The sequence below is a fragment of the Melanotaenia boesemani genome, chromosome 12 (assembly GCF_017639745.1).
Source record: "Melanotaenia boesemani isolate fMelBoe1 chromosome 12, fMelBoe1.pri, whole genome shotgun sequence".
Taxonomy (NCBI): domain Eukaryota; kingdom Metazoa; phylum Chordata; class Actinopteri; order Atheriniformes; family Melanotaeniidae; genus Melanotaenia; species Melanotaenia boesemani.
The window spans coordinates 2,347,187-2,362,392 of record NC_055693.1 but is presented as its reverse complement, the minus strand read 5'-3'; the positions used below and the strand labels follow the sequence as shown (position 1 = coordinate 2,362,392).

At 44.8% G+C, this 15,206-nt stretch overlaps 1 protein-coding gene across 2 annotated transcripts in view; it reads right to left on the bottom strand.

Annotated features, from left to right (window-relative positions):
* kalrna (kalirin RhoGEF kinase a) overlaps positions 1-15,206 on the bottom strand; it is a 203,368-nt gene that overhangs the window by 59,328 nt on the left and 128,834 nt on the right. For both annotated transcript variants that reach the window (XM_042002791.1, XM_042002792.1), the window contains exons 39-40: positions 1,369-1,447; positions 491-658 (exon numbers count right to left, since the gene is read on the bottom strand). In XM_042002791.1, coding sequence (XP_041858725.1) covers positions 491-658; positions 1,369-1,447 — 247 coding nt within the window. The remainder of the gene's footprint in view (positions 1-490; positions 659-1,368; positions 1,448-15,206) is intronic.

Below are 15,206 nucleotides of genomic sequence, written 5' to 3'. Positions count from 1 at the left end.
TATTAGCAGCTAATGCTAAGTAAGCAGGCTCGTATATTAGCAGCTAATGCTAATGGTGCATTCCAGTTGTCCTCAGTTGTTTTTCCCATAAATGATTAAGTGATCTCATTTTTCCGAGCAGTGAACTCAAAAGTTTCAGAGGACCTGGGATTCCAGATGTAAAGATGGCTGCGCGCCGTACTGCTTATAGTCCGTTGTTGTCTTTATTAAAATTCTTTATAATAAATGTGTCTGTTAAGTGTCTGGTGTAAACAGCAGTAAGTTGTTATTGATAATCACGTCATTACAGCAGGTTCGTTAGTGAAAAATCAGGTCACTATGTGGTTTATGAATCATTGCTACCAGAATTGGCTGCTGTTGTCATGGTGATATTTTTACAACGGGTTTGTGGTTTTCTAGTTTTTATACGGCTTTGTTGAAGCTCACAGATTGGCGTCACATGTTCACGGCTGCTTGGAATCCCAGACCCGGTAAACACTTCTCCTCCTACCTTTCCCTGAGCTGAAGAAGCAGTCCATCTCCACACTGGACCGTGAATGCGACACACAGAGCACCGAGCTGGGAACCAGACCTTCCTGTAGCGGACTGCGGTCAGTGGTTCTGACCAAACACCAGCCAGGCCGCTCACTGGGTCGCTCCAGCAGCTCCACCGTCTGACCTGCAGACAACGCCAAGTCACAAAGTGCTTTACATTAGAGCAAACAATAAAAGCAATCACATGTAAGTAAATAAAAACAGGAGATATGAACAAAGACAAAGATATCAGACCAACCCCAGATATCTAAAAAGGTCTTCACGTGCTTTTTAACCTTGCGAGTCGAGTTTTTGATTTAGCTGAGTGAACGATAACCATGTTTTCTGAGACTTGGCTGGACAGACAAGCCTAATTCACGAAGGTGTTCCTGTATGTCGGGGTACAGCTGTCAGGGGTTACAAATAGGATTTCTGTTTAATCTGCATTTAGTTGTAAATAGTTGCCACTGTTTGATCGTTGCTAAGCATTTTATCTTATGATAGTTATCAGGGTTGTAAGAACAGTTGTACATCATCGGCATAGAGATGATAGGAAATATCAGGGTACTGCTGGATTATCTAAACTAGAGGTAAAATGTATGAAAGGAAAAGGATAGATCCTAAAAATGAACCTTGGGGTGAGTTTTGGCCTCTTTTCTAAAAACTTGAACCCAAACAGGAAGTAAAGACACAAAACTTAACGAAAACCATAAAATATTTTAATCACTTTTAAATTATCAGCTGAGATCAAACATGATGATGATTAAACATCTATTATCTTAAACAGCCTGTGGCTGAAGGAAGGAGCTCGTCACCTCCTGTGGTTCCGAGTCACATGACGGATTCTGGTCTCACCTGTGCTGACGGATAACTCTGTGCTGCATCCGGCGGTGAAGTCCTGCAGGACGACCGTCAGCTCACATCCACCAGACAGCTGCCAAGACAGAAGACACGATTCAGATGTGAGACACAAACAGTTTTATCAGGTTTTCTTTGTTTAGCTTCAGAGGATCTGAATGCAAATCCACCTGTCAGCACACAAAACCTCATCCTGAGTTTACAAAACAGAAGAAGAAAGGTTTGTTCTCAGCAGAATGAACGGACCAAGACGGACCAGGACAGACCAGGACGGACCAGTACGAATCAGGACAGACCAGGACGGACCAAGACGGACCAGGATAAATCAGGACGGACTAGGACAGACCAGGACTTCAATAACTGAAGCAACATTGTAATAGTGAACCCAAAAACCACGCATGGAGGTTTTAGGTAGCACTTCAAACCCAACGAGACAGCTGATCAGAGACAATCCCACCGCGCTTAGTGACTGCTGTTAATGACTGACGGAGGGATCAGGACACGTCACTGCGACGGCTCAGTGGTAAAGGCCTGCTGACCTCCAGTCACGTTTAAACTGCTGCAGCACATCCACATTTCCACATGAACGTGACCTGCTGCCATCACATTAACATACAGAGGAGGAGGAGGAGAAGGAAGATGTTTGTCTGCTGAAACATCATCCAACATGTCGTCAGGTGGAGTTAAAGTCAGCCAGAAACCAGCCTGATGTTAGCCTGAAGTTCTCCTCAGGAGAGACTGTAAACAACCAGAAACTAATGTTTACAATAATTTTTATCTCCATCATTGCACATTTTGGGATTCTTCAGTGTTAAATTCTGAGCTTTGTGACATGGTGCATTATCCTGCTGGAAGTAGCATCAGAAGATGCTCCACTGTGGTCATAAAGGGATGGACATGGTCAGCAACAATACTCAGGTAGGCTGTGCTGGTTAAACCAGGCCACGTTGGTACTAAGGGGCCCAAAGTGGGCCAAGAAAATCTCCCCCCACCATTACACCAGCAGCAGCCTGAAGCGTTGATCCAAGGCAGGATGGATCCATGTTTTCATGATGTTTCCAGCAGATTCTGAGCCGAGCATCTGAATGTGGAGCTGAAATGGAGACTCATCAGACCAGCAACGTTTCTCCATCTTCTATTGTCCAGTGTTGGTGAGTGTGTGTGAATTGTAGCCTCAGTTTCCTGTTCTTAGCTGGCAGGAGGCACCCGGTGTGTCTTCTGCTGCATCCTGGTCCAGACAACTGCTGCTCTGGATGTTTGCTCTTCTTCAGACCATCTCTGGAAACCCTGGAGATGGTTGTGGGTGGAAATCCCATTAAATACTCAGACCAACAACCATGCCACGTTCAAAGTCTCTGAAATCTTCTTTCTTCTTCATTCTTATGCTCAGTTTGAACTTCAGAAATTCGTCTTCACCATGTCTACACGACTACATGCTGCCATGTGATTGGCTGGTTATATATTTGTGTTTAATAAGACAAGATGCAGCCATTCCATCCTTTTTAAAGTTTTAAGCACAGCGGGAGCAAATGTTTAGTATTTAAAATCTACTGAAAATTGAAAAAGAAATAAAGGATTTTCTTTAACATGTTAGTACACATTATTCAGCTATTATTTCTCAAATGAAAGAAAATGAACCAACTTTTATTTCCTGTTGGTCACAACACACATCCATTAATTCATTAATTTGTAAATAAACTATGTGATGAAGATTCTTGCAAGCAAACCTGAAAGTTTTACCCAACTGATAACAGCTACACTTCTATCCTGTAGGACACAGACTGCCTGCTGCTTCCATGGAGTCTGGTTCTTTGGTTCTCTGGTTCTCCAGTTCTTTGGTTCTCTGGTTCTCCAGTTATTTGGTTCTCTGGTTCTCCGTTACTGATGCAGACTCGTCTCCATGAGGCAGAGAGCAGTTTCCATGCAGCACGAGGAGCAAACAAGCCCAACAACTGGAGCAGAAAAACAAGCCTCCTGCACCAGACTGACGCCAACATGTGTGTGTTGACTGTAGAAACATCAGCTGACCTCTGTAGGGTTGTTATACCCGGCCGTTACTATGACAACACTGCAGACAAAACTACAGACAAACTTCTAGAAAAGGCACCTGCTGCTCAGGTGAACACATATGAAATAGTTTAAATAAAATGAAATCAGTGTCACACAACACAAAACAGCTGAGGCTGAAATAAAGCCGTCTCCTCTTCTTCTACCTTGTTTCGGAAAATGTCATGGAGTGTGTGTTAATGTGTGTTCTGCATATGCGAGCTGGGCTGAAGGTCTCCTAGCAACAAAGACTGCCGTTTCTCTAAAGGTGCAGGTGAAATTATACCTGCCAGATGGCCACTAACACGCAGGTGTTTTCACATCTTCCGGCTGATTAGAGCTCAGCTCCAAGAAGAACTCTGACGCCGACGGGCGATTTCACGGCGTAGTGACATCAGCAGGCAGCGGCTGAAGGTGCGTCAGTCTCATCACAGCTGTGATTTTAACCAGAATAATCCATGAAAAACAGACACTTTATTTTAACTTAAAAATGAAGAGGTGGAAGGGGGTGGTGCTGTACACTGGATGTAAAAACCAGAGAAGAAGTCACCAACAACATCAACTTGGCAGAAAACACAAATAGCAGCAAAGAATTGTGGACTGACTGCAGAAAATTAGGCCAATTTGTTTTCAGGAAGCAAAACCACCTGGTGGATCATGTGATCAGTCATATGACCAACATGTCCGCCACTCACAGAAGCAGTTTCCACCCCTCATGAGCAGAAACTAGAGAAAAGATGTCAGAGAAAGCACAAAATCCTGTAGTATCCAGATCAGCCGAGTCCAAGTGTCCACACCTGGATAATCAGATCCACCATGTTTGGACATAAACCTGCCCAATGCTTTCATGTCCACCAGAGAACTAACATCTGGAAACCTGGGAACCGGTTTGAGTCAAAGGTTAATGTAAACGTCATGTCAGATATCATCAGCCAGTCAGAAGATTCTGATCCGATCAAACTGAGACCAGAGTTTCATTCTGATGGAGACATGTGGCTTGTGGCCATTCAGAAATCCCGGTAGAAACTATAAGAAACATTTATTTCTATAGCACTTTTCACAGAGAAAATCACAAAGTGCTTTACAATAAGATCCATGCAAACAGAAAAACGATCCTTTACTGTTCTCGCCTTTTTCGTTAGCCTCCGTTAACTCACATAAGAAATCAACATTTCTTCTTCTGCTGTTTACTTAAAGTCAGACAATTCCGCACAAACAAAACAAATTAATCTGTTCAAACACGGAACGCATGTAAACACAGATCAGAGTAAGTTCAGGGTCCATGGAAACCGTGCAGGTCTGATCAGAACTGGTGCCTGAACTGTAAACATGTAAATGTGTAAACATGACTAGTTTCCATGTTGTGATTCCTCCTGTACAGCAGGTGGCAGCATTTCAATCCCCAGGAAACAAGTTCTCCTGCAGAAAGAAATGGAAGAAAGGAGTTGAACAGAAACCCACTCAGTAGAATCTCCCTCCAGCAGCGCGGTGGTGAACATCAGATGTGACCTGAGGTGCAAAACACCAAATGTGACTCAGCATTTTAATGTCTGAAGCAGCCTCAGATACTCAGCTGTTTCTTTCCTGTCTGTTAACTGATCAAATCCAGCAGCAGAAATTTGGCCGAACATCGAATCCTACAGTCGTCCCGTTTCCTCTCTAATCTAACCAGCTTGCCATGTCTGTGTGTGTGTTGGTGTTTTTGAGGGTGTGTCTGGTGCTCATCTGTCATATGACCTTTCTCTGTGTTGCTAATACACATGCGTGCACATGCAGGCTTGTGATGGTCATATGCTGGGGCAAAGCAGGTCGGTAATCGGACTGGAACCTGCTGCAGGATGTGGCGAGTGTGTTCGGGCTGCATGGCATCATCTGTGCCTGGAGCTACGATAGGGACGTATGGTTTCTAACTTGTATCTTCGTAAGTGTAACAGCAAGTACAGAAAATCACATAACAAGTACAAATTCATTCTGCAAATCAGAAAATAAGAGTCAATTTAACAAGAATAAAAGACTATTTTTTCTCACTAGTGAAATTAATCCATGCTTACAGATTTGATTTGTACACGTACTTCCTGTTACACCTGCAAATGGGAGGTCCAAGTTACAACCCATGTAATCTCATGTCCCTCTCGTAGCGCCGTACACCTAACACACACATTACACAATGCTGTAGATGACTGTGCCTTTCAGCAATGTCAACTAAAAAAATCCCGTTAGTGACTTACATTTGGTGGCGTGAGAATTAATTTACAGCTCAGCTCATGCTGGATGGAAGGACGACTTCCTTGTTATGCATTTCCATTAGAAACCGGACGTGGAGATCAGAATCATCTCAGTCTGATCAGGAGTCTTAACGGGAGAGTGATGAGATATCAGTGAGCTCCACAGAGAGGCCGGCCTCCTCAGTACTTCACAAAAACCAACTGGTTAAACTCGGTTCAGGACGATGTCTCTTTATGTTCGACGGCTGAGCTCAACTCAAACTCTGGAGCCGATCCTGGCTCTAAGTGGTTCAGGTCTGGAACCAGGGGAGTCGTTCTCACCCAACAGGAAATAATTCCTGCCTCATTTATTCACATGTGGAATAATTCATCTGACATATTACAGTTCCATATCTAAAATATCATAAATACAAATATCTCCAACATTACTTGAAAATAAAACTTTTTAGCCTATTTCCATTAATTGCTGTATAATTTTTCATATTCATTTTGTATACATTTAGTAATATTATGGTAAAATGAATAAAGATGCAGCAACCCATCATACCCTAAGGGAACACCAAGGAAAACATTTCATGTCTGGGATTTTTGGAAAGTAAATGTGAATCTGAATCGTATGGAGCTCAAACAGTGACAGCTGATACTGGTGCTAAAAATAAAACAAACTCAAAACAAAACAAACAAAAACAGTGATGAAAACTAAAATCCGCTTTCCAAGAAAACTCAATTTAAACTATTTATTCCAACAGTATTTTTATATGTTGACAGTGTTTAATTTTTTCATGTTGACAGTTTTTTTATCGGTGACTGTCAGGTTGTCTCTGGGTGTGGTGGAGAAAAGCCATATTTAGCCGGTGTGTGCTAGCTTGCTAACCTACGGTTAAATCTCCAGTTTTGTGATTAATTTTGCCCTACTTGGAGTTAAAGGCCAGTTATTTTGTTACTGTGCAAGCCTCATAATGTGGAAACTATTCATGAGCTGCAGGATCTGCATGCACATACCACAGACATGCTTGTGGATCCACAACACACACTAGCTAAACTTAGCTTTATCAAAGACTGACAACATAAACACTTCTTTAAATTGAGTGATTTTCTCAGTACGTAACTTTGTTCAGTCCTAACTTTAAGTACTTGTGATTCAGTTTTTTTTTTTTTTTTTCCAAGCCCAACTTTTATTTCTCACATCAGGATTAAGTGACATTAAAAATATCTGAATAAATAAATAAATACTGTTTGAAAAACCCTCTCTGACCCTTAGTGGCCAACATTAAAACTACATGAATCACATCAGATCTAAACGTTCTCGTCTCTACAGATTTCTGACTCATCAGCTGATTCTTGCTTCAAAGGTTTTAAACACCACTCCTCCTTCACATTCGTCGGACTGATTGACATGTTCTTTAACATTTTCTGGACTAATCAGGATAACTGATGGACCAAGTACATGTGGTCAGCTGTAGCTCTGGAGGAAGACCAGACCTGAAAGTCGGTCATTTGATTCCAGGTCTCTCCTGACTACATGCCGAAATGTCCTCGGGAAAGACACTGAACCCCACGTTGAGTGATAGAATGAGTGATAGAGCAAAGTACCCAGTATATACAGTAATAACAGAAGTACTGTATGAGTGTGTGAATGTGACAGAATACAAACTCAGTGTCAACATGAGTAGAAAAGTGCTATATGAGTACAGACCATTTACCAAGGTTACGCCACACCTTCAAAGCTAAGACGTCACAACTGTACAGACTAGATTTCACTCTCAGTTAATCAGATACGTTTTCTGAGGCGTAAAGAAATGTTTTTGTCCAATAAAAGAAATAAAACAATCATCAGCTAAGTCTCGACCTGTCAGAAGGATCTGCGGCGTTATCTGGGTAAAGGTACTAATGTAGTACTGCAGTAATACTACTTGGAAAACTGAAATAACGAACTTTTTGTGCTTTGGAGACAAATCTAAATGTACTAAAATTCCAACAGAAAATTGGCCTTATGACTGTTCAGGTGATATAAACAGGTCATTGATACCCACCCTAACACCACGATTTAATCAGTTTCAGTTGCTGATTTTCTTTAGATAGTTGACAGTTTGGCTGACAAATTTAACGCACTGTAAAACTCTGGTTCCCTTTAACTGTCAGAGAGAATTTGTACACTTAACGTCCACTTCAGCTCCACCTGTTCAACTTCCTGTTAACACAAATATATAACCAGCCAATCACAGGGCAGCATGTAGTCGTGTAGACATGGTGAAGACGAATTTCTGAAGTTCAAACTGAGCATAAGAATGAGGAAGAAAGAGGATTTCAGAGACTTTGAACGTGGCATGGTTGCTGGTCTGAGTATTTAATGGGATTTCCACCCACAACCATCTCCAGGGTTTCCAGAGATGGTCTGAAGAAGAGCAAACATCCAGAGCAGCAGTTGTCTGGACCAGGATGCAGCAGAAGACACACCGGGTGCCTCCTGCCAGCTAAGAACAGGAAACTGAGGCTACAATTCACACACACTCACCAACACTGGACAATAGAAGATGGAGAAACGTTGCTGGTCTGATGAGTCTCCATTTCAGCTCCACATTCAGATGCTCGGCTCAGAATCTGCTGGAAACATCATGAAAACATGGATCCATCCTGCCTTGGATCAACGCTTCAGGCTGCTGCTGGTGTGATGGTGGGGGGAGATTTTCTTGGCCCACTTTGGGCCCCTTAGTACCAACGTGTCCTGGTTTAACCAGCACAGCCTACCTGAGTATTGTTGCTGACCATGTCCATCCCTTTATGACCACAGTGGAGCATCTTCTGATGCTACTTCCAGCAGGATAATGCACCATGTCACAAAGCTCAGATCATCTCCACCTGCTTTCTAGAACATGACGATGAGTTCACTGGACTCCAACGGCCTCCACAGCCACCAGATCTCAGTCCAGTAGAGCAGCTTTGGGATGTGGTGGAACGGGAGATTCTCATCATGGATGCAGCCGACAAACCTGCAGCAACTGTGTGATGCTGTCATGTCAACATGGAGAAAACCTCTGTGATCTGAAACTGATCGAACTGTTAAGGAAAATGATTTCGTCATATTTGACTGTCTATAAAATCAATGGAGCTGAAAATAATTCAAAATTAATAATAATAATAATAAATGTTAAAATAAATAAATAAAAACCTGTGATTGATCCAACCCACCAATGTCAGAACTAGCTTACCATGGACCATGTGACTGACTTCTGGTTTCTAGTGCTGTCCATGAGTCTTATTTTTATTCTTATTCACTTCCAGCTAAACAAATTCCTGCAGGACAAACACAACCAGATATCCCAGGATCTGAAAGGAGTCTTCCTCGTGTCATGCCTGCTTCCATCTATCACACCAGGATTAAAAAGGTCCGACCCGGTACTAGAAGGTGATCCTGATGAAGAGGACGACCAGGTACTAGAAGGAGGACGTGATGAAGAGGACGACCCGGTACTAGAAGGCGGTCCTGATGAAGAGGACGACCCGGTACTAGAAGGAGGACGTGATGAAGAGGACGACCCGGTACTAGAAGGAGGACCTGATGAAGAGGACAACCCGGTACTAGAAGGAGGACCTGATGAAGAGGACAACCCGGTACTAGAAGGCGGTCCCGATGAAGAGGACGACCCGGTACTAGAAGGAGGACCTGATGAAGAGGACAACCCGGTACTAGAAGGCGGTCCCGATGAAGAGGACGACCCGGTGCTAGAAGGCGGTCCTGATGAAGAGGACGACCCGGTACTAGAAGGAGGACCTGATGAAGAGGACAACCCGGTACTAGAAGGCGGTCCCGATGAAGAGGACGACCCGGTACTAGAAGGAGGACCTGATGAAGAGGACGACCCGGTACTAGAAGGCGGACCTGATGAAGAGGACGACCCGGTACTAGAAGGCGGACCTGATGAAGAGGACGACCCGGTACTAGAAGGTGGTCCTGATGAAGAGGATGACCCGGTACTAGAAGGAGGACCTAATGAAGAGGACGACCCGGTACTAGAAGGTGGTCCCGATGAAGAGGACGACCCGGTACTAGAAGGCGGTCCCGATGAAGAGGACGACCCGGTACTAGAAGGTGGTCCTGATGAAGAGGACGACCCGGTACTAGAAGGTGGTCCCGATGAAGAGGATGACCCGGTACTAGAAGGAGGACCTGATGAAGAGGACGACCCGGTCCTAGAAGGTGGTCCCGATGAAGAGGACGACCCGGTACTAGAAGGCGGTCCTGATGAAGAGGACGACCCGGTACTAGAAGGAGGACGTGATGAAGAGGACGACCCGGTACTAGAAGGAGGACCTGATGAAGAGGACAACCCGGTACTAGAAGGCGGTCCCGATGAAGAGGACGACCCGGTACTAGAAGGAGGACCTGATGAAGAGGACGACCCGGTACTAAAAGGAGGACCCGATGAAGAGGACAACCTGGTACTAGAAGGCGGTCCCGATGAAGAGGACGACCAGGTGCTAGAAGGCGGTCCTGATGAAGAGGACGACCCGGTACTAGAAGGAGGACCTGATGAAGAGGACAACCCGGTACTAGAAGGCGGTCCCGATGAAGAGGACGACCCGGTACTAGAAGGAGGACCTGATGAAGAGGACGACCCGGTACTAGAAGGCGGACCTGATGAAGAGGACGACCCGGTACTAGAAGGCGGACCTGATGAAGAGGACGACCCGGTACTAGAAGGTGGTCCTGATGAAGAGGATGACCCGGTACTAGAAGGTGGTCCCGATGAAGAGGACGACCCGGTACTAGAAGGCGGTCCCGATGAAGAGGACGACCCGGTACTAGAAGGTGGTCCTGATGAAGAGGACGACCCGGTACTAGAAGGTGGTCCCGATGAAGAGGATGACCCGGTACTAGAAGGTGGTCCCGATGAAGAGGATGACCCGGTACTAGAAGGAGGACCTGATGAAGAGGACGACCCGGTCCTAGAAGGTGGTCCCGATGAAGAGGACGACCCGGTACTAGAAGGCGGACCTGATGAAGAGGACGACCCGGTACTAGAAGGCGGTCCTGATGAAGAGGACGACCCGGTACTAGAAGGTGGTCCCGATGAAGAGGATGACCCGGTACTAGAAGGTGGTCCCGATGAAGAGGATGACCCGGTACTAGAAGGAGGACCTGATGAAGAGGACGACCCGGTCCTAGAAGGTGGTCCCGATGAAGAGGACGACCCGGTACTAGAAGGCGGTCCTGATGGACTCTCAGCAGTCTGACTACCACTTAATGATGACGTCTCTCCTGTTTGAATTCTTGCTTGTGTTGCTCTTCCTCTCAGATGTAAGTGGCTTTGGAGAAAAGTGTCTGCTATGACTGTAGATCCAGTTTCTTATCAGTTCCCAGAGTCAGAACCAGACATGAAGAAGCTGCATTCAACTTCTATGCTCCACATGTCTGGAACAAACTCCCAGAAAGCCTCAGATCAGCTGAAACACCCAGTTTATTTAGATCCAGGTTAAAGACCCACCTGTTCTCTGCTGCATTTCAATAGTTTTTATTTAGAGTCCAGATCTGCATCTGGTTCTGTTAAGCTGGAATCATGATTTAATATTGTCTTTCCCCACACTGGAACTATATTTCTTGCATTTTATCTATTTTATTTTAGCATCTTCCTTCTGTTTTTATCTAAATTATAGCATTTCTTTCAATCTTTGTTTTTTCTAATGTACTTGCTTTCTGCACCCTGCTGTAATGTTTTATGTAAAGAACTTTGAATTGACTTACATGAAATGTGCTGTACAAATAAATTTGCCTTGCCTAATAGAATAGAACAGATTTGCAGGGTTAGAGATTTAAATAAACACAGTCTTTGATTCAATCAGAGTGATTTCTAAAAAGTAAAAACTTCCTTATGTGTGCCAGATTATTTTCAGGAATCATCATGTTCCGATAAATCCCATTTAAAACCAGTTCTGGTGAGAACCTGAGGAGAACCAGCCGCATCTCACAGATAAAAACAAAAGCATGAGCAGCATGAGGTTGGAGCCATCCTGCTAGCCATCCATCCATTCAGCTAGCTATCCATCCATCAGTCCATCCATTCATCCATCCATCCATCCATCCTCTGTAAAACCTCCAGACTTCTCCAGGTCTGGCAGTGAAAGCTGACATTTCATCTCTCTGTGGCAGCTAATGGCTCGTTTCCTGTCTGTCTGCCTAGTGCATGCACATGGACACACGCCCCGTTAAAAGCAATTTACACACACACACACACACACACACACACACACACACACACACACACACACACACACACACACACACACACACACACACACACACACACACACACACACACCTCAGCAGAAATGGAGAAAAAAACGACTTGAGAAACCAACAATCAGACTTGAACTGACACTTCAAGCTGAAGTAAAGCTGCACCATCACAGAGTGAACAGAAAAACTTTCGGGCTTCAGCCTGAAACGAGCTTCAAGTTTCCACCAGCAGCAGAAGGAAAGCTGCTGGAAACTCAGGTGTGTGTGTGCTGGAAACTCACTCTGCTGCTCTCCTTGAACAGTTTAAAGTTCATCCACTTCGGCATGTCGACCTCCGCTCGTCCGTCTGCCTCTCGTCTTTAACAACTCTCTCATTTGTGTCTGCACCGCACACACAAACGCACACGAACACGCCCTCACGCTCGCTCACACGCTCTCTCTCTCCCTCTCTCCTTCACTCGGCCTGAACAAACAGCCATGGCTTTGTGTTTGGTGGGAACACACTGCTGGCTGAGTGTGTGTGGGTCAGTGTGTTCACATTTCTCCCACTCCCTGGAAGCAACTGGGGCACCAAAACACTTTCAACCACCACGACTTGAAGTGTCTGTGTGTGTGTTTGTGTGTGTGTGTGTGTCATATGACCAGCAGATGGCTTCTGCACAGCTTCAGCGTGAACTGAATGCATCTGATTCATGAGAACACACACATGTCAACAATGGCTGGCGGTGTAAGAGTTGTAGCTTCAACTATAAAAAATCATCTTCATCAGAACGACACGAGGAAGACTCCTTTCAGATCCTGGGATATCTGGTTGTGTTTGTCCTGCAGGAATTTGTTTAGCTGGAAGTGAATAAGAATAAAAATAAGACTCATGGACAGCACTAGAAACCAGAAGTCAGTCACATGGTCCATGGTAAGCTAGTTCTGACATTGGTGGGTTGGATCAATCACAGGTTTTTATTTATTTATTTTAACATTTATTATTATTATTATTAATTTTGAATTATTTTCAGCTCCATTGATTTTATAGACAGTCAAATATGACGAAATCATTTTCCTTAACAGTTCGATCAGTTTCAGATCACAGAGGTTTTCTCCATGTTGACATGACAGCATCACACAGTTGCTGCAGGTTTGTCGGCTGCATCCATGATGAGAATCTCCCGTTCCACCACATCCCAAAGCTGCTCTACTGGACTGAGATCTGGTGGCTGTGGAGGCCGTTGGAGTCCAGTGAACTCATCGTCATGTTCTAGAAAGCAGGTGGAGATGATCTGAGCTTTGTGACATGGTGCATTATCCTGCTGGAAGTAGCATCAGAAGATGCTCCACTGTGGTCATAAAGGGATGGACATGGTCAGCAACAATACTCAGGTAGGCTGTGCTGGTTAAACCAGGACACGTTGGTACTAAGGGGCCCAAAGTGGGCCAAGAAAATCTCCCCCCACCATGACACCAGCCTGAAGTGTTGATCCAAGACAGGATGGATCCATGTTTTCATGATGTTTCCAGCAGATTCTGAGCCGAGCATCTGAATGTGGAGCTGAAATGGAGACTCATCAGACCAGCAACGTTTCTCCATCTTCTATTGTCCAGTGTTGGTGAGTGTGTGTGAATTGTAGCCTCAGTTTCCTGTTCTTAGCTGGCAGGAGGCATCTGGTGTGTCTTCTGCTGCATCCTGGTCCAGAAAACTGCTGCTCTGGATGTTTGCTCTTCTTCAGACCATCTCTGGAAACCCTGGAGATGGTTGTGGGTGGAAATCCCAGTAAACACTCAGACCAGCAACCATGCCACGTTCAAAGTCTCTGAAATCCTCTTTCTTCCTCATTCTGATGCTCAGTTTGAACTTCAGAAATTCGTCTTCACCACGTCTACACGACTACATGCTGCCCTGTGATTGGCTGGTTATATATTAGTGTTTATTAAGACAAGATGCAGCCATTCCATCCTTTTTAAAGTTTTAAGCACAGCGGGAGCAAATGTTGAGTATTTAAAATCTACTGAAAATTTAAAAAGAAAAAAAGAATTTTCTTCAAAATGTTAGTACACATAATTCAGCTACTATTTCTCAAATTACATAACTACATGCTGCCCTGTGATTGGCTGGTTAGATATCTGTGTTACCAGTTAGTTGAACTTGATCAAGTGGACGGTAAATTCCATCTGCCTGCTTTGTGAACAAGGATCATGTAGAGTAATTGAGCTATTTCATGTTGAATCAAATATAAATTCATACTGGCTGCAAATTAAAACTGGGTGAGAACAGACTCGTTTGGTTTATTCATCCCTTTCTGACTGGGTCTGGGTACAGAAACAACTTCAACTCATTTCTGGAATAAACATGGATTCGGCCACTGCTGAGTCTCTTTCCTAACTTTTATGGAGCTTGTCTTGTGGAAAGACAATTTTTACTCTAGCTGAAGGCGGAGGCTAAATACACATCTGAACTATAGTTCTGGAAGCTGTGGAACCATGAAGGCTGCCAAGTCAACAGCCACTGGAACGATGCTTTAAATAAAGACCACAGGCTGAACCACGGCTGACTCATTACACCGAAACACGTCACAGCTTCCACACATGGAGCAGGACAAAGTCATTTACCGGTTCATCTCAGCAAAACACCCAGATCTGCAGAAAAACAGCAGGGTGTACTTGCCATCAGGTCTGGTTCAGGTGAATCAGTTACAACAGCTGGACAGAAACCATCTCCTTTCACTGAGAGCAACATGGTGGACGTCACAAACTCACATCTAACCATCTACGCTGGCATTTAATGAGAGCTGAACAATGCTACATCTGTCTTCTCACATCAGAACAAGCAGTCATTCCTCACAACCACAAACATCTCCTGGAAGTCATATTCCTGCACAAACTGGTTCCCTTGTTGTGTTTACGTGCATCAGAGTGGAGATCAGGTTGAATATGGGCTACACGGGACATGGAAACGAACCGGCGCCTGCAGGAGCCCCGCGGGTCAACTGGGGGGGTGGAAGTCTGAACAAAATTATTTTTTAAAAATTATTATATTTTCCTCATTTCATAACGTGAGGCTGAGTCACCCAGCCCAGGCATTTAGAGGCGGAGTCATGCAGCCCAGGCATTTAGAGGCGGAGTCACCCAGCCCAGGCATTTAGAGGCGGAGTCATGCAGCCCAGGCATTTAGAGGCGGAGTCACCCAGCCCAGGCATTTAGAGGCGGAGTCACGAAGCCCAGGCGTTCAGAGGCGTCATGCAGTCCAGGCGCTCACAGAGGCGGAGTCATGCAGCCCAGGCATTTAGAGGCGGAGTCACGAAGCCCAGGCGTTCAGAGGCGTCATGCAACCCAGGCGC